Here is a 24,053-nt window from a genome sequence, read left to right as displayed (position 1 = left end):
ATTGCAAAGGCTCTGAAAGGTTTACAGATCAAACTGGAAGCTTTTTTATAGCTGGAATATGAGATGGCTAACACGTGTGTGTTAACTAGTTGGAAGCTTGTATGTGTTGAGTGAGTGAATTAGAAGTTTTAAAAGGCGGAGGGGGAAATGGTTGCATGCTTTAATGACTCCACCTTAAGTGTTTGTTACTCTGTCTTCTATCTTTTTTCTTTTTTATGTTAGTTCCTTTGCTGGCATATTAGGCCCATTGTAGACAAGTGGAAAAAAAAAATAAAAAATTTTTTACCAACAATTTCAGAATTTTTCTAGAAAACCACTTGGAAATTTCTGCAATTGAAAGGTCAGAATGTTGCTAGAAAAACCAGAAATTTTGAGAGAAAAAAAAAACAAAAAAACTTCAAACATTTTTGACTTTAGAAAATCAGAAATGTCCATGTTTTTAATCCATTTTTTTTTCTAGCAAATTTGCAACTTTTCACACTCAGAAATTTCCTTGTAATTTCTAGAAAACTTATGAGATTGTCTGGTGTAAATTTACACAGGCCGTTGTAATACCCTGATTGTTGTCTTTATGAAAGATTTATCATTTTGAATAGCTGAACTTCCAGACTCAGCCAGTAGAGGGAGCCAGGCAGACAGAATAAACAGCCTACTTCTGTAGGCTTTGATTGATTAACACCAATCAATCAAAACCAAATTATAGAACTAAATTATAAATGTTGTATCATCAACTCGAGACTTGACGGAAAAGATGTTTTATATTGTCATTTGCTGGAAATGTCATTTTAATCTGATTATTTGTTGTTTTCAGTTAAAATCAGATGCTCAAGTGCACTGTTTAAAAGATGGCCCATTTTCTAAAGAATTATTATTATTTTTCTTTTTTACATATTTGGTCAGACAATCTGAAAAAATTTATTTCATCCTACCATTACTGTCTGAAGAAACGCACCGCTCCTGACTAAAAACAACCAATCAGAGCCAGGAGGCGGATCTCGGTGCTGTCAATCATTCTTGTGTGGCTGCTAAATGTGCTAAAGCCTGAGAAACGACTTACCAATATAGGAAACCCGTTTATCCACCATTATTGCTGGCTATGCTAACTAGCCTAGCATTCATGAAACCGTAGGTTAACTGATTACCACCAGCATTATTTATATCTGTTTTATACCAAAATAATCACATAAACCTGTTTCAAATTCAAAAGCTTCCATAAACAGACGGTGATGTCATAGTTTTGCAGGCTTTTGATAGGGTAAACCAGGTGAGTTGAATGGAGGCGCACATCTGGATGACGGGTTGCTGTTTTCTGTGACGTCGTAGCAAATCAGAAGCCGGAAAGGAACTGTGGAACTTCAAAAGTCGGTTTGGGTTCCCAGGTGTCTGAGCACGTGAGAGTGTACAGTGCCACAATTACGTACGGAGATAACGGTAAATATAACAAAGCAAGAGAAAAGACGAATAACTCATGAATGGACAAGCCTAACAACATGCAGAACTGATGGCAAACACAAGGCCGACTGGTCTCGTGATTTATTTTTTTTTTTTTTTTTTTTTTATTGGGATGAAAACGGGCTCGAGCAAGATTTACAGCAATCACAATGGTGCGGCTCCAGCATGGGATGGACTGGACAGGCAGACGGAAAATCACACCGAAACAGCTAGCAAAGATATGTCTACATTACGTCTGAGGGAGGAACGGAACAGCTGAAGTGAAAAACAATATCTAAAGCAAATGGGCTCAGCGCGGTCTGAGTTTAGGAAGGATGCAGAAAAGTTGCTGTGAACTGCTCATGCGCAGATGAGATGTTTCTGTTTTCTATTGCAGTAACTCTGCCTCTTGGGCTCAGAATGATTTTTTAAGAAAACAGCTGAAGAGAATAAATCCATGGTTGGTTGCCGTGGTGAACGATGGAGACAGTGGAGGCTGGAGTAATGTTCTGGGGAGGGAAACCCCCGGATCAGGAGTGGGAGCCCGCTGCGGAGTTGGTACCTGCTCGGCCGTCTTCCTCCGCCGCCGGGACGCCGGCCTGAGCCGGGGAGGGGCTGGAGTGCCGCTGGCGCCTCATGAAGGGGAACACGCTACGGGAAGCGAGAGGGGGACGGTTTGACCCACAGACAGGCGGACTCACTCAGAAACAGAGCAGAAATGTGCGACGGCATGTTAGAGCCATTGTAGATGGGGGGGAGAGGGTTACATTTCCGCCAAACAAAAAAAATAAAAATAAAAAAAACCTTGAGTTTTTCTACAAAATTTTCATCTTCTCAAACTGCTAAATTTCTGAGTTAAATTTTTTTTCTTTAGAAAAGTTCTGATATTGATGTCAAAATTTCTGTTTTCGCTACCAAATCTCCCAGTATTTTCCATAAAATGTGAGATTAATCTCAAAATTTCTAAATTCTTGCTTATTTTCCGAGGTTAACCTCATAATGTAATTTTCTGAAGCAAATTTTGAACATTTCAAACTCAAAAATTTCCAAGTATTTCCTAGAAAATATCAGAGATTAATCTCAAAAAGGCATTTTTGACTTTTTAAACTGAGACATGTCCTTTTTTTTGGTATACAATTTCTAAACTTAATCTCAAAATTTCAGATTTTTTCTGGTGAAAAATTTGCCCCTTTTTTTTCCTCCCTACAACAGCTCCTAACATGCCGTTGTAGAATTTAGACATTACCTTTTCTTAATCTCCTGTGGGACGACTGCTTTAGCCAGCATGTTTTTGTACAGGTCAGATTTCAGATACCTGGGGTAAGAGTCCTAGACACGTGTTGTTAAAGAATGGGAACACGAAACACTTCATTGATGATCATCTTTTCCAAATGATTAGATAGGTGAAAACTGCTAAAAACCTTCTTCATGAGGAAGTAGATGTGCATCTGTGCGTCGTCCATGACGAAGCGATGCGGCCGTTTGATCCCCTCTAAGGTTTTATCCATCGTCTTACTGTCAATGTTGACCCAACGGGCCGCTCCAGGGGCCAGGAAGTTTCTAAACAACATCAAAAAAGTAAAATAAAGAAATAAAAATCATGTGTACTGATAAACATTTTGTTTTGATTATTCAAGATATTTTTCAAAATGGCTGCCATGGTTGTAACGGAGAACATGTTTGTATTAAAATCAGCAGTAGTTATTGCCAGGTGGTGGACATGGCGAACCAAAAAGTCCGATTAATTCGCTAAACAGAAATCTCAGGTTCGCTAACGCTGAACCGCTAAGCACATTTTTAAAATTAGCAGACGCTAACGCTAACCATTAAGACGACTGTCTCAGTCTGTGTCGCATCATCTTCATCTCCTCCCAGTTGACGACTGATGTATGTGATCATCTGATATCTGATTCTTGCCTCATCCTATCACTACAAACTTGGAGAGACGGCGGCCATCTTAAAAAAACACGTCTGTCATTCTGAAATTCACGTGGCTAAGGGGGAATTTGACAAGCATACAACCCGTGGAGTGAGCATGCAGGTTTTTCCTGCTTGTTTCCACAAACGGAAACATTTTTACATGATTACTACTAGATTAGTTTTTATTTAAGACACTGTAAACCTTCAACAGGTTTGTGTGCGCGCACTCACTTGTAAACGTCCTCCACTTTCTCTACGATCTTGGAACTTTCTCCGTGTCTAATTTCCTCACACGCCTGCCAGAAGTGCAGGTTCTCCGCTGAGAGTAGCCACACAAACACATAGACACACAAACACACACACACACACGTTGAGGAACAGTAACAATGACAAAGGAAAGAAAATATATTTATAGCATAAGGAGGTCTCTGAGGAAAATGCTAGCCTTTGGCAATATTTTATACGCTGTGTCTGCATGGATGAACAAATCTTTTCAGTAGTTTCTCCCTCTAGTTTCCATTAGTATCCTTTTTTTCAGGATTTTTCTTCTGCAGCTGTTTTTCATCACAATTCGTTTTCTTTACCCCACTGATTTTTTTTGTTTGTTTGTCGTCCTTTCAGTTAACTGGGTGGACTGAAAGGATGAAGTTGAACTTCAAGAAGTTGAAGTTGTACTTCCTTTCTTCCTCTGACAGCAATGGCTTTCAGGAGGAAACGCTGACTGCTATTATGAATGTGAATCAAACTTAAAGTAACATGTAGGGGATTTAACACATTAATTTCTATAAGAATCAGTATTAGTAGTACTTAAATGAAATTTTCATCGGACTGTCCTGGGCTTGCTGAGCTTCACGAGCGTTTCAGCCACTGATTCTCACCGCTGAACTCTTTCTCCAGGTACGTCATGAACTCCCGCCGCCCCATAGCGTCGGACAGCAGCTCCATGAAGCTGAAGCTCCAGCGCTCCACGCGAAGACGAGTGGGAACGGGCACTCTGCCGCAAACACACACAGGTCACGTCATCAAACGGTTCATGGTTGGTTAATACCCCCCATTCGTTGTCGCCTTCTGACAGAACTTCAGGCAAACACACGACGAAAGACGGTCCGACTGCGGGTTGGAGAAGTAAGATCTCGCGATGATCCAACCGTTCTTTTCCTACTCTTCAATATTTGTTTTAAATATCGTAGAACGTTCCACCATAACACATGAAACTAATTAGCCGAGTGGTAGAAGACCGACTCATCGGCGCCATGAATCATTTTCCTTTTGTTTCACAGAAATGCACGACCTTGAGTGGGTCAAACGAGTAACAGCTACAGTTTGTCAGTAAGTTAGTTTGTATAGATGACCAACTCTGATCAATGTCTGCACCTTTATCACTTTATAGAGACGGTCTTTGTCGCTGTATCAATGTTAGTTATTTAGTTAGTACACTTGATCATTTCTGGAATGCTTGTATCATTGTTAGTTAATTAGTGTGGATGAACAAAATTGATTAATGCCTTGATATTAATCTGTTTCTTAGTTAATCACGCTTAATAGTCGTATCAAAGTTTGTTGGTTAATTTAGGTGGACAACACTGATTAATGTCTTGATAGAAAGTAACTGATTCATACATTGAGATGAATCAGTTATTTGGTAAATCATCCTTCGCAGCTGCATCAAAGTTAGTTAGTTGGTTAGTTAGTAAAGATGGACAACACAATTGTCCAAACATTTATCACTTCCTATAATCACTCTCTGTGGTCAACATTGGTCAATATTGGTCATTTAGTCCGTCGGTTGGTTAGTACACTGAATAATTTCTACACACTGCTAATTCTTTGTCATCGCTGTAGTTGTATCAACACCAGCTGGTTAAAAACCTTAAAATTCACAAAAAAAAGAAAAGTTTGTTCAATCAATCAGAGTTGAACTTATATCAGGGTTCAGTAGGTATATATTTATATATATAAATATATATATATATATATATATATATATATATATATATATATATCTATATATATATAAATATATATATAAGAATTTCTCTGACAATGTTTTGGAGAAATCCGGCCCGCTGAGAAATCTGTGATGGAAACTAAAGATTGGAGTGACTGCATGGAAACCTTCCAACCCTTTCAGAGGAGGCAGGAGAGGTGTGACAATCCCACAGGAGACGAGCAGAAAAGCTAATTAATTATAGGACCAACCGGACAGTTGTGGTGACGTGAAGAACCAAATAATTTTAGATTCTTTTGTTCTGTAACTACCTTAACCGTCACCGTCACAAACTTCAACAAAAAATAAAAATAAGTAATTTATCCCTTGTTTATCTAGCTCAAATAACGCCACATATGAGCTAGCTTGGCTGCGTCTTTCCCTTCGAGTTCCAGTAAAAGCAGTGAACTCCACCAGTACGACCACGTCTCGTCTTACATTTCTGAGTTCATCGTCCAGTATGCAGCGTCATCGGAGATCCAGGGGTTACTGGGAAGGCAGCCCTGCATTATGGGATCGTGGTTCTGATACTGCTCGCTGTACTTGACGAAGCTGCACAGATGCAAAGGCACGCCACACACACACACACAAAAACACACACACACAGATTTATTGTATTAGTGCAGCAGGACGCAGCAGTTAATGGCCGCTAATTCCAACTTGCCCCAGGAAGGCTCCATTAGCTGCTCTTATGGAGGGAGCAGTAAGCTTAGTGGGTGGAGGAATTTGGTCCAAGCAACAGCATTTCCATTAGACCTTATGTCCATTAGATCTTATGTGCATAAGATCTTATGGACACGTGAGAACGTGCGCGCGCTGACCTTCATCGAACCGACACGTACCATTCGAGGCAGACGGAGGACTTCACTCGGTTTCTTCCGAGGGCTCGTCTGGACATTTCAATCTGTTGAGGATGAAGACGGATGTGATAAGCACAGACACATAAACGTCTGGGCTTCAGCGACGCAATATTTACCTCGCTTTTGTAGTAGTCGGTGTTCTAGTTCTGGAAGACAGTAAGATGGCATCGTCAACTTAAGGCTGCGCACTGACTTGATTTGCAGGTAGATGTAACGGCTGTCAACGAATCGAGCACTTACTTTGACGTAACCCAAGCAGCGAGAAAAACAACAGCGAAAAAAGGAGAGCAGCGACAGAGTTAGAGAGGGCATGCTAGTTCAATAAACTGATTGAAATGGGGGAGAACATGAGGGTCCGACCAGAGGGACTCGTGTGCTGAAGTTGTTTGGTCGCTCCAGACCCCAGTCCAACACGTTCTGCACCCCGGGCTAAGAAAAATAAAAACAAAAAACATTATAGATACAGAGTGAAACTTTTGTAACGAGCATGTTTTTTTTTGTTTTACATATTTGCTGAAACTGTCTGACACTATGGTATGAGAAAGACAATCTGTGAAAAGATCGATCTCCTCCACTCTCCTCTTCCTTCATCCACTACTGCAGTCTGATGAAATGCACCGACCAAAAACAACCAATCAGAGCCAGGAGGCGGGTCTTATCGCCGTCAGTCAAGCTCGTGTACTCCACTCAGCGTGCTAATGGTGGAGAAGCATATTGCCATTACAGGAAAAAATGCTTCTCTGCTGCCATGCTAACTAGCCATAGCATTCACAACAAGCTATGCTAGCTGCAGCATAGCTTGTAACACACACACACACTATGTATGATGCCATAAAGTTCCAACAAATATGTAAAAAAATATTTTTATAAGTTACATAATGCAGCTTTAAATGTGTACAATTAGAGATATTATAAAGCATTTTGGGTCTGCTGTGTGTTCTGTACAGATATGTGTCACACTGATAGGACAAGTTTGAACCTTGCTGTTGTTTTCCACCAACTCTTCCTTCGATTCCAGAGTTGTTTTTCCCTCTTCCCTGAGTCCTCTTCCTTAATTCATAAGGTCTACCAACATGGAGTCCCCATGCAAACCCTGCTACACCTCAGCGCTCTCACTTTTCTTTTAAACCTCTCCTCTTCCTCTGGATGTGTTTGTGTGAGGATAAAGGGAGGTTTATGCGCTGAAGAAGTGAGCTGGAGATTTTCTGATTTCTTTCCACCCCTCAACACTGCCTGTGCTTTTGTCAGCTCTGGCTTTTAACAGACAGTCTGAATATTGCATGCGGCGAGGCGCACGCAGGGAACTGTGGATGAGCATTAGAGGGACCTCTGATTGCTCGGTCGTTGGCAGTTTTTTACTAGTTAGTGTTCTAGCTAAAAAAAAGAAGAAGAAAAAAGTAGTGAATCAGATAGTTACTGCAGAACAATTGGATTTTAAAAACACAAATCATAAACTTGTATAAAATTTGGTTCACATGATGCAAGCACCAAGTACAAAATTGGAACTAGAGAAACCGTATCTTTTTTTAACATCCACACTAACGATTAGGGCTGCATCTAACTATTATTTTACTAATCAATTATTCTGACAATTAGTCAGATTGAAAAATTGCCACATTCTACATATTTTTCCTTTAATCACTTAAGTCTTTTTATACAATACTAGAGATCTAGTAAAAGATCCAAATGAACAAATGATTTCATTCCTTTTTTAAATAAGAAAAATAAACATTTTGTTGCCTAAAATGCAATATCAGCATTACTTTAGGAAATCTGGACTGGGTGAAACTAAAACTATTTAGCCATGTAAAAAGTTTTGACTAAAGCATATTTGTTAATGTGTAATGATATAGCATAGTAGCAACAATAAAGTGTCTCCTAGCATAACATAATAGGTTTGACTAGCCTAGGATAGCATAGCATCAAATAATATAGTATTTGACTCTAGCCTAGCTTAACATAGTTTACATAGAATAACACAGCACATCATTGTATAATATAGCATAGTGTGTTATATCATTGGACAGCATAGCATGGTATAATATAGTACAGTGTGACATAGCACAGAAAGTAAAGGGCTCTGCAGCCTGTAATGGAGATAATTTGAGCACGTTTTCAATGTTTTTTTGTTTTTTTAAAATATCTACACTGATATTTCTACAGCAAAAGTAATAGCACAAACAATCCTTTAGGCTCCAAATCACGCACTTGCCCATTTTATTCCCACAAGTACGGGATGCTCCGTTCCAGAAACCTCTCTGTCTCTGTCTGTAAAGCACAGTTTATTTCTTCTTTGTTCCAAAAACCTAAATACAGAAATCAACTCTTGTCTCTGTCATCATAAATCAGTCAAGCTTCGCAGGACAGGTTTGTATGAAACTTCATGACTTAATCATGACGTCTTTTTCTAAAGGGTGCTTATAGCTTTTGCGGCTTTCGACAAATTTTGTTGGTATAGAACAGAAGGGAGTGTTGGTGTGATGGTGAGACTACCGGTGGTCTGTTGATGAGCCAGTACGCCTGCTCCTGACATTCTAGAACAATTCGGTCGGCCTTCCTCCTCTGTTTGGAGGCCCTGTAAACAGAAATCACAGCGGAAGTTGGTATACATGTTTAATGGCGCGAGGGAGCGGCGCGGCTGCGTGTAAGTGTACCTCAGTTGCTCTCTGGCTTGCATCACCACAAAGTCCCAGGTGTGGTTGATCCGCTTGTGCAACAGACTGTACCTCTCCTAAAAAGGCGTGGGGTGGGGGAATCGGACGGAAGAGAAGTGATGACACAAGCACACTCATTCCTGCATAATTCATCACACACACTCATTCTCCGCTTCCAGGATACACACGCACACGGTCCCTACCTTTTCATATTCCATCAGTTCTCCTTGTTTTCTGATGTTCTTTTTAGCCAAGTAGATCGCTGTGGACGGAAAAGCGAAGGAAAATATAATAGAGAGAAGATTAGTGCCAGCTGTTTCTTTTTCTTTATGCTTCTTTATGATGTTTGCAAAACATTTTGCAGATCTGCGCCCTCCTCCTGTAATATCGTTACTTTCCTACCGTAGTCCAGCTCTGAGGCGGGCCAGCGGGTACTTATCCAGAAATAAGGAGTCTGGGAAAACACACAGGATTTAATTTTTTTTAAACTGATATCGTTCTTCACATGGGCAATAAAAGAAGAGAAACAGACACCGACGGAGGGATGAGGGATTAATTTAGGAACTTGACTGATGGAGAGCTAGTGCAAAACAGAGATAAGATACTACCAGAGTTAAAGTGGCAGTTTAGCTAAAGTTAGGCTTATGGAAGACATTTTTTCTTTTCTCGCTGTTGACACAAACATGCCGTTGATGGTCTGACCTGGAAGCGGTAGGGCGACTCGTCGGGTCGTAACACCAGGCAGCGAGGCTCTTTGAGAGGGTAGATGTATCCGTATTTGACCAGCATCTCGCCAAGATGCAGGGCCTCTGATAAACGAGGGAGAAGAAGACGAGAATATGCATTAAGGAGTGTACAGTGTAATATTAAGAAAACATATTCCTGGTTTTTGGCAGGTTTTTTTTACAAAGAAAATCTGAATAGCATTTCATTCACTTGTATGTAGTCCCACTGACAGTGGCACCTTTTCATAGGAGTTTCCAGAAAAATTTTAAAGTGTACAGCTAATTTTTTACATTTTTTTTATTTTTTTTTGCAAAATGTATGTATTTATTTTTATTTATTCAACCCGCTGACTGTTGTTTTTTAAAATTGCAAAATTTTGGTTTACTTTTGTTTTAATCTTTTTTATGTATTCGAATTTTCAAAAATAATTTTAACTATGCTAGCTTGAGGTCTCAAACTATAAGAGGCATCATAAATAAAATGCATTATTTTAGTTTTTATTCAAGAGGGAGCCATGGCCTCCACTGGCCCCCCACTTTGGGACACCACTGCCCACTAAGGGGATTCCTTCCCACCTTCCTCTGTGTCAACAACTGTAAGCTAGCTTTGCACGTCTAGAACCTGACATTTTTAACTCGATCAGATTGGATGGAGAGCATCATTAAATTGCAATCTCATCTGACCAGAACACCTTGTTAGCAAACAGTCCTTCCTGTGCCTCTTTTTCAACATCCCTACAGCATGATGCTGCCACCACCGTGTTTCACCATAGGGTTGGTGTATATCAGGTAATATGCTGCGTTAGTTTTCTAGATTAAGCTAAAGGATTTAATTTCCACTATCACCACTTGCTTGCTCCGAAGAAGGCATTGAGGTTGGTGGAAAGTAATGGCCGTCATCTTTATGAAACTGTCACTGAAAAGTCTTCAGTCAGAGGCTTCCTCAAATTTGTTGCAATATAGACTGCTACAGGAGATGTATCCTTCCCACAGACATCTCGATCTATAACAACTCTTTAATTGAACGAGCTTAAGCAACGTTTAAATTTCCCTTTGGGATCAATAATGTAGTTGTGAATTTTGAACTGAATTCAAATCATGTACTGAATTCGACTGCACTGACTAATAGTATGAAATGAGAATTCAAGTCAATCCATTTCAATCAGACTATGTGATTTAATTGATCTGAAAGAGGAATTTCGCATTGAAAAACAAGAATCTTTGCGTACTCTCATGCCACCTCACTTCCCCCGCATAAGATGCCACCCTGGGTGATTGCCCATATAACAAGCAGTCACTGGCTCTGTGTAAAAATTGGATCTGTTTGGAGTTTAGAAGACGATAGTTAAGAATTGGCACTATATTAACAAACTGAACTGAGCTAAATTCTAGTTTTAGGGACCTATTCTTTTGAGTGACACCTTATTTCCTTCTTTCGCACTCTTAAGTCCACACAGGGCGAAAAAGGGACAGTGCGCACCTTTTTTTTCCACTAACCTTGAAATAAGTTCAGGCATGGTAATATCCCCTGAGGACCTCTGCCGCAAGAAAACACTAATCAAACGCACCTCATCAAGTGACTTAATCAAATTCCGGCCCAGCGGGGCTCACTCTATTCCTGTTTACTGGAAACAGCCACCCCTGGATCCTGGATCACACACACACACACACACACACACACACACACACACACACCCGAATCACATCTACCTCGTCTCATCTTGAGAGCAAACACCATATCCTGGCAACTCTCCGATGACACACAACAAGCTATAGTCACACACCTTTTATCACCCAGAGCACTCACCCTCCTCATAGATGTGGTATTTCTGAATCAGCCAGGTAATTATATCTTGGCCTGTGAAATTAAAACCATAAAAAGAGAGGAAAATGTAATTTAAAAAGTATAATTCCCTTTTTTGTTGTCATATTTTGGTTGGTAGGAGACAATAAAAGTGTGCTTTCACAAATACACACACCTGTCATGGCGTGTGGGATGACAGTGATGAGGAGTCTCTGATTTCTCATCTTCATGCCCATGTCAGGGTCCTGCATGGCCACGAGCACTTTCTCCATCTGTCGAATGGGGGCACGCGCGCATAAAGCACAGAAAAGACTCACATTAAAAGCGCTCATCAATAAGTTAGAAGTTCAGAAACAAAACACAACCACGCTCAGTCATGTTTTGATATATTCATTTTCTATTGTGAGGCACAATATATGTAGGGTTATCTCGGTTCGCTCCGGTTGTACAGTAGAATATTTTATTTATAAATATATATTTATAAAAAATAAAAAAACAGCTAGCGGATTTGAAAAGCGTTACCTTCCGAAAGCATGACATTTGTTCCGGCTGCAGACCTCCTTTGGCCAGGGTGTTAATTGTCATCTTGCGGGATGCTAGAGATCACCCGGCGGGACGGCGAAGTGCAAAACACCAAAGTGCTGTCGGAAGCGCGCGGCAGCTACAGTGCACGACTGATGATTCCCATCCAGCTTTCTCTTTCAGCTCCCTACAGGCGCGTTTCCGTGAACACCGTGGGCGCGCTCGTGTATATACAATGATAAAAAAAACAACAAAGATATGTAGTTGAAGAGTGTGTATTTTCTGTTGTTTAGTGCAATAAAAACGTTTTGTTTGTTGTTGTTGTATTTATTGTGTCGCACACAATAAAGCAATTGACCACGTTAAAAGTTTATTTTGAGTAAAAAAAAGGGGGGCAAAAACTACAGTAATTACTCCGTGTTTTTTCTATTTACTCGAATAAGCTAGTCGCGTCTGATTTATTTTTCGATTATTTTTTTATTATTTTCATTTTATTTTGATAAAATGTTTAAAGTTTGCTTATAAATAAAATGCATGCTGTGGAAGATAATTTAAAAGTCATATTGGTGCAATTTTGCTTTAAATACATTTGAAAGACTCTTAAAAATTCAACTTAAAGTTATTGTGGAAATTGAGCAAATATTTTATTACTTTGTTTTGTTTTGTGTAGTTTTTCATTTTATATTTTAACGGTAACAATATTTGAATTTATTTGATGTTGTTTATTTATAATTATTAAATTACTAGTGCTGTTTTCTGCAATATATTGTATAGTTTCAATATATAATCAATATATTTTAATATTATTCTATTATTTCATATTTGCTCTGACAGTACTGGTGATTTTTATACCAAGCAGGCTTCCGTAGGAGGAGGAAGCGGTTCATTCTCTCCATTAGTGAGGTCTATTTTTGTTTTATTTTTTTATTTAGTTTTACTCCACTCGGCATTTTTCTGCTGAATTTAGAGTCTTTGAAGAGGTAAAAGCTTGCAACGTGTCTGTTTGTCTTCTAGGAAAAGCTAACGTGTGTGAGTTTTGGTCGCGAAGTTGAAAAACTGCCGCTAGTTGTTGCCTTGCTAACAGTAAGCACAGTAGAAAGGACAGAGACCGAGTCAAGGATGAGCTGCAGAAATATGGAAAATCCTGACTCTGTGGACTTTCAGTAGGCATTGGTCACTCTAAAACCCGACATTAAAATAACTACTTTGTTTTCATCTATTTAGTTTCCAATTTTTGCGTCATTTATCCATTTCTTTACAGGAAAAAAAAGCCTATTGCATTGTTGTATTACTACTATGTGTTGCTGCTTTTACTTTTGACTGACTTAGCAAAGTAAACTTTGCATTATCATTGCGCCCCGTGTAGAAATTCAAACTAACCAGGTATATTTAACTCTTAACAGGAACACATTTTGGGGTTTCCACGGACATGAATAGAACGCACGTGTATCTAATGGTTGTTATGGAGACTTGTTGACACCAAGTGAGGAAGTGTTTCTACCTCCCTCATCATTCTGCTCACTTCCTTTGAGGAAAGTTGACTGTCATCCAGCCTGGTTCTCAATAGCCAAAATAAATTAGCCTTATAAATTTGACTTGCATCATATTTATACCCCAAGGAACCAGGAAATCATTACTTACTCATTTCTTTAGTTCCCAAAAATCAGTGCAATCATATGCCCATTCTGTGCGATATTTATATAAACAGTAAGTCTAATCATGCTTTTCATGTGACCTTGAACAAAAGAACGTGTCAACAGGGTTCTCCATATTATAAAAGTCATATTATATACACCATTGAATTTTATGTTCAGTGGTGTATATTTTGTTACTGCGCTGCTGTAACAAGTGAATCTCCCTACTGTGGGATTAATAAAAGCCTACTCTATTGTTTTAAAACTCATCATTTTACATAAAAACAGTTAAAAAAACAAAACAAAAAAATCCAGAAATTTTAGTTTAGCAACAAATATGTTTAATACTGCCTTAAGCATATTATACATTACTTTATTGAATTAATTTTTTTTTTTAATATGCAGAAATAAAAGTGGGTATAAAAGGCACTTTAATCTAACAAACAAGCCTCATTGGAACACAAATAATTCATCTAGAGTGACTGTAGATTCATTTCTCCAGTGTGAAGTTATTCTACTACAATATAAGAAATTGACTTTAAAGCTGTTGAAGCGTTGTTCCTTAGGGGGCTAACAGTTAATTTTAGTTTATTTTCCATTGTATGGTAAAGACGACATCCAGACATTAAACGTGTGTGTGTGTGTGTGTGTGTGTGTGTGTGTGTGTGTGTGTGTGTGTGTGTTCCCCTGTCAGGTTGCGATGGGTGACATCCGTCAGTCATTGCTGCCTCGGGACGTGCTAAGTGCCGCCAAGGAGCTGCTCTACCACCTGGACATCTACATTTGCAACATGGTGCAGTCGGGCAGGCAGGCCCCTCAGGTCGACGCCAAAACCCTGGATCTGATTGAGGAGTTCATCCTGCACACGCCCAAGGACAGAAACGCACCAGTCAGGGTAAGCCCTTCCCCCCAAAAGGTCCCTTAGAGTAAATAGTCAACAGCTTCAAAGTGTAAACACCAATTATTATTTTATTATTTTTTCCAACAGAGGATGAGTGCTCTGCAGGAGCTGCAGCTGCTGGAGATCATGTGCAGCTGTTTCCAGGAACAGAGTCGGGACACGGTGCGCCAGCTCATGTTCTCCGCCCTCTTCAATCTCCAAGGAAACCAGGCGGACGAGAGTCGGATGGCGCTGCTGAGCAAACTGGTCTCCATGGCAGTCGCCGTGGGCAGGGTTCCCATTCTGGAATGTGCTGCCACCTGGCTACAGGTGAGGAGTCCACGTAGGGCTGGAACGATTAATCGGATCGATCGTGATGAGTCTAGAGGAGATTTGGGTAGAACAGATTTACTTACTTATTATTATCTTAAATGCAAAATGTATATATTTTTTTTACAGCATTGCCTTAATTACTTCTCTCAATACGTTGTTCTTTCAGCAAATTGCCTTTGTTGAGCCTGTAAATGCTAACGATTAATCGATTAGTAAAATAGTTGACGATTATTTCAATAATCAATTAATCAGATTAATTGTTTCAGCGGTATTGTGAAGAAGAAGAAAGAAATAATTTACGGTGTTGAGTATTTCTATAAATAAAAATCAGAATAGAGTGGTATGCTTTTATTTCTGGCCCCCTCTATTCTGTTGCCCCTGAATAAAACTCTAAGCCTCTGTCATGTGGAGTGTGAAAGTGTTCATGCTCCGCCTGCCTGTGGTTGTGCCTGCAGAGGACCCATCGTTTGTACTGCGTCCGCCTGGCGCAGGTGCTGGTGGATGACTATTGCAGCATGGTGCCTGGGTCTGGGCCCACCCTGCACAACATCCACAGCGCCAGCCCACGATTCTGCTGCCAGTTCATCGCAGCCGTCACCACTCTGTACGACCTCACCTCAGGTACATCAGGATCACGCAGAAATCCTCAGCGTTGGAGCGGAACGCCTAGCAACCTCAACAACACGTCTTGTTTTGTTTTTTTTCCAGAGGAGCTCACGCCTCCGATGGAGCTTCTCCAGATGATCGTGTCGTGGATCCAAGACGACCCCCGGCTGGTCCTGATCACCTTCCTGAACTCGCCCCTGTCCGGCAGCCAGCCAATCAGCTCTCTGGACGTGACGCCGCTCGGCGGGTTGATCCGCTGGTGCGTCAACGCGCCGCTGGCCTACAGGCGGGACAAGAAGCAGGCGAGCGACGGGAGCTCTGACGGCGAGCCGGACGTGGCGCGCGTCTTCTCCGCTCTACATCTAAGTGTTCTTCAGGTGTGTGTGCATGTGTGTGTGTTTGTGTGTGCTAGTTAAACATTAAAGATGTGTTGCAACGTGACGTCACACGCACAAGATCCCACCTGTCAGCTCCGTGCAGTAGGGCAACAAAACCGCTAGCTGACGATAACTACCACTGGTTTTAGCTGACAAGTTGTCAACACAACATGCTAAATCTTAAATGTCGACACTACGACAGCCAGATAACAAGGTGCAAGGGTATCAAATTTCACTGTTCAGTGAAAAGTTTTCATTTAAAAAAAAAAATAGCAAAGGAGAGAGAAGTAAGTCAGCTATGCTAGCTTGACTTTGAGAACCTTAACATGTAGATGTGCTGCAGAATTTGAAGTGTTTCGGTTGAGTTAAAATAAAATGGCGACCCACACATCAACTCTGACAGACTGTCAGTAGAGCAGGTGTTTCAACTAGATAATCAACCACCGGCGTGTTCAGAGTTCAGACGATTGTTTATTAATAATTGTAAAATAAACATCAAACTGTGACGGACTGAATGTTCTGTTCTTTGTGTGGGAAATGTTTGCGTGTTTTATGGTGTTAGATCCTGATATGCTCGTGGCGCTGTTGTCAGTCGGTTGCTACGGTAATGAAACTTTGTGTAGCGTAGTCGATACGAGTGGTTTTGAGTTGTTGTTCAATGGGGTTTTTTGTGTTATTTTTTTCCCATTTGCACTGCTGCAGCAGCGCGGGTGTGGATTTCATGTAGAAGAATCATCTTTTTGCTCTTCAGAGTTGTGCACATGTGTGAAATTTCTGCATCCATACATTCAGTCCAAACAGTGACGACGACCAAATGTTTTTCTTCTCTCCGTCTTCTCCCTGATGTAGGTGTTCATGCTTTTACCCAACATACTCAACGAGAAGGGGCTCTTCGGTCGCCTAGCGCTGCTTCAGATGGAGTCGGTGGCCGCCCTGACCTCCGATCTCTCTCGCCTCCTGGACCAGGCTGACAAACACACGCACACAGCCACCAGCGACACACACGCTGCGTCTCAGCTGGCCCTGGACCGGCTGGCCCAGGCTCTGCAGGTGGCGATGGCCAGCGGAGCGCTGCTCTGCTCCAGAGGTACGAGGTAGCGAGGAGGAAGTGGAGTCTGGGGAAGCCGTTACTGTTTTAGGTCAAACCAACCGATAATCTTAGTGTTTTGTCTGTCATAAAGAAATACGTTCAGACACTACAGAAGAGATAAAAGGTCGAGAAATTTCAAATGTATTTTTGTCTTTGGTTCACAAGTCAGGTGAACTAGCCAATAACATTCAGTTGTACCTAAAGTTGCCACTTTAGGTACAACTGAACTGGTAACTTTTCTTTTGGGGAAACACTCAGAAAATATAGAAGGTAAAATTACGAGAATAAACTTATACTAGAATAAAGTCATAATTTTAAGAGAATAAAGTTGTAGGAGATTAATAAGAACTAGAAAATTCCTGAAGAAATTTAACTGGGGCCTGCCAAAGTGTGCCCGTCGGTTTGGACCCAGCGTTGTGATGCTAAGAATTAGCATCAATGCTAAAGAAAGCTGCAATGTAATCAATAGCATGTGGAGAATCACAAGAATGTTAAGTAAGCTGGACATGCAACATTCAGTATGATAAAGCAAGTGCATTAGCTAAAATGAGCAAATATGCTAATGTAAGCATGAATACTTTCAGTAGCATGTGGGGTATCATTAGAATGTTTACTGTCATTTACTTACTCCATAAAGTATACTAAACATGGCTAATAAGTCTAAAAAATAGAAAATAGCTTATAAAAGGTTATCGTTAATGAACTGCCTTGCTGCGCAAGGCAGTTCCCTAACCTCGGATAAACAGATAATGCAGAATGATATCATTGCATTGTGCACTGTCCAGAGGGGCATATTGAGGCTTTTATTTTGAAATTTTCAGTAAGCTTCATATTAAATGCCCACACTAATCCAATGTGTAAGAGTGCTTTGGATAAACCAGTCACATAAAGCCAAAAAGAGCAATTACATGATGTAAAAATTGCCAAAGCTTTTATTTTGAAATTTTTGTTAAGCTTCATTTGAAAGGGTCAAAGTCATCCCATGTGTAACAGTCATTGGATTCAAAAAAGCAATGACCTGATGTAAAAATTTTCAAGGGCTTTTATTTTGAAATTTTCAGTAAGCTTCATTTCAAAGGGCTAGACTCATCCCATGTGTAACAGTGACTGGGTTAAATTAGTTATATACAGCCCATAGCAGCAAGTTTTTCTAATGGCCAGCTCAGTCCTCCTGTTTTAACTGAACTAGTAGTTAGAACTACAGTGATGCGATTTGTAGTCCTCAGCAGCTCTCCTGCTCTGGGTTCCGTTGCCATGGTAAATAATCCTCTGCCAGCTGTGAGTGAGACATCCAGGGGAGACAATTCTCTGTTTGAGCCAGCCAGTTTGACTAAAAAGCATTGCAAAAACTGTTTGGGAACCGTAATACATATTCGAAAACCGGAAGCATATGAGAGGGCTATTTGTCGTCTCACATAGTCCCGCCATTCATATCTCTACCTCACTCACAGTATTAACAGCGATGAGATAAAAAGTGTGTGCCAAGGTCTGAAATTTTTCAGAAATACATGGAAGTGAATCAGTGAGATCTGTGCTCTGAAGCACCTGGAGAGAAAACTAGATAATTTTGAAAACATTTGACCGGAGCGTATCAATGTCATGACCAAGTTTGATACCAATCATGCAATATTTGTGAGCGTGAGGTTAAAAATGATTTGGGGTCAAAATGTCGCTCTGACTCTCCTCAGAGGCTGACAGGCACACTCTGATTTTTCCAAAAATCAAAAACTTTGGGTCAGCTTAGAAAGAAGTTGTGGACAAACCATAACTCATATCGACGTGCTGTCTTCGTTTTAGAAGAGATCACGGACGTATCTACAAAATGAAGTTTGAATGGCGTTTCTACATGAAGTTATGACACAGAAAATCCTCAAAAATAGGGTATTTTAAGATTTAGAGGTTGCTTCGTCCCCTTGACCAGATTTCACCTGGTGAGCTCGTTAGTGATTTTGGGGTCGTTTTTTGCTTTTACGCCGCCATGGTAACTCCAAATCCCACCAGAAGTAATAGCACACCTCCGGGATCGAGCCGCGTTTGATACCACTTTTGTGGGTGGGCTCATGAGCGGTCTGAGCCGCATTCCGGGTGACGGAAGAATAATAAATAATAATACTTAAAGAGACATTCTATTGGGTGTAGAACAATAGGTGCCTGCCATGCAATGCATGGAGGCAGTGACTGACTTGCTTCGCAAGTCAGTCACTGCTCTCCTTATGCATTGCTATGGGCAGGCCCCAATAAATTCTTATTACGACTTTATTGTCTTAATATCGACTATTCTCAAAATATGACTTTGTTCTCATATTATTGTGACTTTATTATCATAATATTTCAATTTTATTCTCAATATCACGACTTTATTCTCATTTTATGACTTTATTCTTCTATTGCTACGACATTATTTTCATATTATAATTTTATTCTGGTAATGCCACCAGATAATTCCCATATTATTTCAAATTTATTCTCATAATTTTATGACTTTGTTTTCATGATGTTAAGACTTTATTCAATTCTTTGACTTTATTGTTCTAATATTGTGACTTTATTCATGTTTGAGTTTATTTTCATAATTTTATTTGTATTATTTTTTTCCTAACATGGCCCTAATACTTTGTTGTACTTTTCTAACTGGGGTTCAAACCAGCCCATAGAAGTATTATTGAAGTAGAAGTACATCTTTAGTAGTACGGTGTCCAAACACAACAATTAAAGAAAACTTTCTCGCCGTTAAAATAAAGTCCATAATCTGACAAAAAATGTTTAAGTGGAGAACCAATGCAAAGTCAGAACCAATGCAATACATTTTCTGAGAGTTTCTTTTTTTGGTACACAGAATTCAAGTTTGGGTCATTGAATTAAATCTTTTTGTTTCTCTTTGATGTTTATATCAAATGATAGTAAGTGTTTAAGAGATGCATTTTTGTTTTCACAGAGGACCTGAGAGCCATCTGTTCACGGCTCCCTCACAACAAGTAAGACGTTTTGTCTCTGTTTTTTTAATGCATAACTAGATTTCGATCTTGGTTTGAACTCGTCCTTTTTAAGTCTTTCATATTGTTTTGATGGTAGCTCTGACTCTGTTTTGTTGTCCTGCTGAGAGGCGAATCTCTGACCTGGTTTCAAGTTCTTAGTTGTTGTTGGTTTGTTTTTTTTAGTGTATGTTGTTTCTTATGGAGGACCAAAGCTGACATAGTAAGAAATATATATTTAGTTTTTTCTTGTTCTTACATGTACGTTTCTGTCAAGAAATATAGATACATATTGTTTTTCCTTGTCCTTATTTGAAATATTGAATATGACTGGAAATTTTAGTAGAGGGTAAGTAGCTGGTAAGATTATTTTTGATGATTAGCTTTTGTCCAGAAAACAGCAATCAGTGCACCCCTATTAATATACCCTTGCTAGCAAGCTAGGCAGTTAGCTATTTTGAATCCATCATGGGTAAGAGGAAATTTATTGCCATTTGGCTGGATGAAGTTTCTACATTTCTGCAGGGATGCAGGTCGTATTTTATTATAATGGTCTTAAATATGATTTGGTTATTTCTAATCCTAAAACCTGCTTGAATCAGAACGTGTCCGTCTCCCCCTTCACCCCCCTCCCGTCTTTCCCATTTCCAGTCTGCTCCAGTTGGTGCTGTCCGGCCCGGTGATGTACTACAACAACATCCACACCCCTCCGCTGGCCTACAGCCCCCACGCCGCTCACTCTCCCCTCCCCGCGCACCCCACTCTGCCGCCTCACGCGCCCCACACGCCTTTGGCCGCCCACCCGGCCCCTCACGCCCAGTACCCCTCTCAGCCGTTCATGACGGGGATGCCGTTCCCCTTCCGACCCGGCCACTAAAAAAAAAAAAAAAAAACACAGACTGCCACTCGGTGACTGCAGATATGAGATATGAGTGTTTGAAGGAATGTTTGAATCTCTGGGCGCTTGTGAATGTTTTACAGTGAATCCGCATTGAATAAATATTTTTTTACTTCACATGGGGTGTAGTTCTTGACGTCTACCACTTGTGGTCGCTGTTGCAGCTACAAACGCACATGGTCAAAGGAATGAGGGTTAAATTTCTAATCTTTACAAGTTAGGAAAACCAACGTGGCTTTTAATGACTCTTTCTGTTCGGGATTTCTAAAGCTGCATGGCATTAAAACATTTGCCAAAAAACAAAAGGTGTTGTGTAAACTCAACTGTCAAGAGGATTCTTGAGAAATTTACTCAGGAAAAGCAAGTGGGGCAACAGAGAGGAAATTCTGTCATGATGTGACTTGTATGGTTTAGAAGACTTACTACACACAGAATATTAAGGAATATCTGAAGGTGGACTCATCAGTGCTTTCCCACACTCATCGGGGTTTCATTGCGTAACTATGAGATGTCACTATCTTCCAGCATGCAAGAGTTAAGCCCTGTTTTCATACAGATAGGATATCACCCAACAGCCTTAACATGCCCCCCACCTTCACTGCTCTCATTTAAGATGAAAATTGCATCATCTTCCCATTGCAGCTGCTTTCCACTTCCTCATTTCAAAGATTTAGGGGAATTTCGACCTGTTAAGGTAGACTTAAGTCTCACAATTTTCCTTTGTTTTCATTGTCTTTAAGTGGCCCAGGAGGAACTATAAACATGAAATACTTTTGCCATAATTAGACTGTCTGCTCTTCCGTTTCACAGGTGGAATGCCAGGACAATCATCCAGTAATAATTACTTCTGCGCGTCCCGCATCGTCTGTGCAAACGCTGATTCTCTGCGTTTCATCTCGACGAGGTTCCACCCCAAAGCAAATGCAGCTGCGGGTTTGTTGCGATGTTGGGGCGATTGGGCCGCCTGCTGGGTTTCCTCCCTGCAGAGCGGGCGGGGCGGCGATAAGGATATCTTTTTCTTGGAAAGAGATGCGTCGCTGTCGTGACGGTTGAGGTGCCTGATAAAGACGCAGTTCGAGTGAAAAGGCAGGATCGTGTGTGTGTGGTGGGAGTGGCTTCTGTGGTCGCGATGAAGAGAGGAAACGGTTTGCTCGCTTACAGATTTCTTTGGATTGTGCTTCTGTTGTTTGGAAAAAGCTATGAAGAGTAGCCCAATGTGAAAAAGTGAACCCTCCAAAGCCTACAATAATTACTTTGCAATGTTTGCAATAATAAGTCTTTTTCATAACTTCTTTCATTCAGCATCACTGAAGGATTTCCCAGGCTGTTCAACCTTAAACAGTTTGTACATTGACTAGGCCTCTCAAAACCCTTAATTTTGCTATTATTTAAAGGTCAAATCAACATGCTTTGAGCTTTACATCATGTTATAATGTTATTCCCTCATCAAAGACATACCTGCAGTGCTGCCTTAATTCATTCATGCATGTTTGAGAAATCCTTTAATCTCCATGGCAACCTCTCAGTTGCGCAAAACACTTAGGTGAACCTAGCCCCTCCTTCAATTGCAAAGCTCCTCCTCGGAGCTGTAGTTTCTGAGCTTCTGCCTCTCTCAGCTCCTTCAGACTAGCCAGCAGCAATTAGCAAACACCTGGTGGAGCTGCACATCTGCTGAACTCATTACACTAGCTTCGTCTCAGTACTGGTAAAGATGCTGTTAAAGGGTTAATAGAGGAGCCATGTTGTGATGACTTCCTGAAGGCAGAGCAGGAGTTTTTAAAGAGACAGAGGCCCAATTTCAAGGCGTTAAATTAGGAAATAAAATTTAACATATATTGCATTTTTATAACAGATGTTAACACTTTAATGTGCTATAAAATGGCACCTTGTAGCTAGAAATACATTATACTGACTCTAAAAATGTTTTTGTTTGGTTTTTTTTACCCAAGTTTACAAAACTTTTGACCTTATGTGATGCCTTCTGTGCTTTAGATGATTTTTCTGGGTTCCTTTCTTGCTTCCTGGATGAGTTTTTCACATAATGTAGGACCAAGTGGGTTCGGAAAGCTTTTTCTCTCTCTTTCTTCAGAAATGAAATTGGTTTATATATATATATACTCAAGTTATCTTTGATATGAAAATGTGTTTGAGTCTGAAACGGTTACGTGTGACAAAAAAAATCGAATGCAACTCTTTATGGGGGCAAATACTTTTTAAATCTCCATATACAGACCACTTAGGTGACAATATTTATTTAGAAATCTTTTTTTTTTCTAAAGTTACCCAAATATTTCTTATAAATATTCTTATAAAAGTTCTTATAAAAACTGCAATATCTGCAGTTTTTCACTGAATGTGAACATTCTCTATTTTAGGAAACTAAAACAAACCTCACCTGTTCTCTTTGCACGTGGAGTAGTTACATGAAGCAGAGTTTCCATGGTTTCAGGGGAAAGTGTGGTTTGGTGTTGGCCCAGCTTAGCCTTGCAGGTGTCTGTGTGTGTCTGCCTGCAAAAGCTACAGCTGCAGAAAATACCTAACCCACAACCCCAAGGCCAAACCCGAAATCAGATTCACTGGTTCCTCCAAGCTAACCTTGCAGCAGATGTATGAACCTTACTCTGAGTAAGACACAATTGAACCATGTCAGTCATTAACTAATGGACATTTCCACTGAAAGCTCAAGCAGCGATTATACCGCTTTTGTTTTTTTTTTTGTTTTTTTAAAGCTCTTTAACCTGTTAATCCACACCCATTATTAGGATCAGATTAGGGAACTCTGTAGGTTGGAACGTAACGACCTCTTTGTAGTTACTCAAGTTGAGAAAGTATTTAAAAAGAAAAACAAACTCAGTTGCAATTGTGCTACATTGAGTCCGACAAGTAGCGTCTAAAAACACACATATTACTTAAATGTTTTTACATTTTTGTCACATTACAACCACAAATATGGAATTTTGCTACAATGTAATCTGATGAAACAACACAAAGGGACGCAGGAGTTTGTCTAAAGCACAAACAGAGACTTGGGACAACTACCAAGTCGTTCAGCGTCTCCACCAGCTTTACACATCTAGAGTCTGACATCTTTGAATACCACATTTTAAGTCTCGCCACAGATTTTTTTTATTGAATTTTTGTCTGAACTTTAACCAGGCCGTTCTAACAATCGTTTCTCTAAACCAGGGATGTCAAACTCTTTCTCATTTCGGCCCACGTCAAGATCCTGAATGCCCTCAAAAGGGGCGGTTATGGCAGAATGTGTTGCTAAAACTACCTTTTAACAAAACTCTTAAAATATTCCAGCTTTCTCTCCATTAGATAAGTACTTCTATAAAAAAAACTACTAATATTTAACAT

At 40.2% G+C, this 24,053-nt stretch overlaps 2 protein-coding genes across 3 annotated transcripts; one reads left to right on the top strand and one right to left on the bottom strand.

The window, feature by feature from the left end:
* Positions 1 to 1,532: 1,532 nt before the first annotated feature.
* Positions 1,533 to 12,080, bottom strand: rgs11 (regulator of G protein signaling 11). Its single transcript, XM_044135075.1, has 17 exons — positions 11,904 to 12,080; positions 11,557 to 11,653; positions 11,385 to 11,435; positions 9,555 to 9,661; positions 9,255 to 9,306; positions 9,056 to 9,114; positions 8,853 to 8,929; positions 8,692 to 8,773; positions 6,559 to 6,627; positions 6,315 to 6,338; positions 6,181 to 6,242; positions 5,777 to 5,890; positions 4,230 to 4,345; positions 3,583 to 3,670; positions 2,853 to 2,991; positions 2,678 to 2,760; positions 1,533 to 2,082 (listed from the first exon to the last, which is right to left on the bottom strand). The coding sequence occupies exons 1-17, from the start codon at positions 11,964 to 11,966 to the stop codon at positions 1,962 to 1,964; spliced, it is 1,404 nt and encodes a 467-aa protein (XP_043991010.1). The 5' UTR covers positions 11,967 to 12,080; the 3' UTR covers positions 1,533 to 1,961.
* lg12h7orf26 (linkage group 12 C7orf26 homolog) lies at positions 4,260 to 20,808 on the top strand. Of its 2 annotated transcripts, none has more exons than XM_044135078.1 (8): positions 4,260 to 4,476; positions 14,232 to 14,432; positions 14,526 to 14,747; positions 15,206 to 15,371; positions 15,459 to 15,733; positions 16,583 to 16,820; positions 19,759 to 19,798; positions 20,447 to 20,808. In XM_044135078.1, the coding sequence occupies exons 2-8, from the start codon at positions 14,238 to 14,240 to the stop codon at positions 20,670 to 20,672; spliced, it is 1,362 nt and encodes a 453-aa protein (XP_043991013.1). In that variant the 5' UTR covers positions 4,260 to 4,476; positions 14,232 to 14,237; the 3' UTR covers positions 20,673 to 20,808. The 2 variants fall into 2 exon arrangements, with proteins under 2 accessions (XP_043991013.1, XP_043991011.1); XM_044135076.1 differs by lacking the exon at positions 4,260 to 4,476 and adding an exon at positions 12,759 to 12,883.
* Positions 20,809 to 24,053: the final 3,245 nt, after the last annotated feature.

The sequence above is a fragment of the Gambusia affinis genome, linkage group LG12 (genome assembly GCF_019740435.1).
Source record: "Gambusia affinis linkage group LG12, SWU_Gaff_1.0, whole genome shotgun sequence".
NCBI classification, from domain to species: domain Eukaryota; kingdom Metazoa; phylum Chordata; class Actinopteri; order Cyprinodontiformes; family Poeciliidae; genus Gambusia; species Gambusia affinis.
The sequence above is the reverse complement of the archived record's forward strand: the minus strand, read 5'-3'. Positions and strand labels throughout refer to the sequence as shown.

Coding starts and splice junctions, on each gene's coding strand:
- lg12h7orf26 (XM_044135078.1), top strand. CDS start 14,238: ATGGGTGACATCCGTCAGTCATTGCTGCCTCGGGACGTGCTAAGTGCC. Junction 14,748..15,205: donor GTGCTGCCACCTGGCTACAG/GTGAGGAGTCCA, acceptor TTGTGCCTGCAG/AGGACCCATCGTTTGTACTG. Junction 15,734..16,582: donor TACATCTAAGTGTTCTTCAG/GTGTGTGTGCAT, acceptor TCCCTGATGTAG/GTGTTCATGCTTTTACCCAA.
- rgs11 (XM_044135075.1), bottom strand. CDS start 11,966: ATGACAATTAACACCCTGGCCAAAGGAGGTCTGCAGCCGGAACAAATG. Junction 5,891..6,180: donor TCCTCCGTCTGCCTCGAATG/GTACGTGTCGGT, acceptor GCATCTGTGCAG/CTTCGTCAAGTACAGCGAGC. Junction 2,761..2,852: donor TCTACTTCCTCATGAAGAAG/GTTTTTAGCAGT, acceptor ACACGTGTCTAG/GACTCTTACCCCAGGTATCT.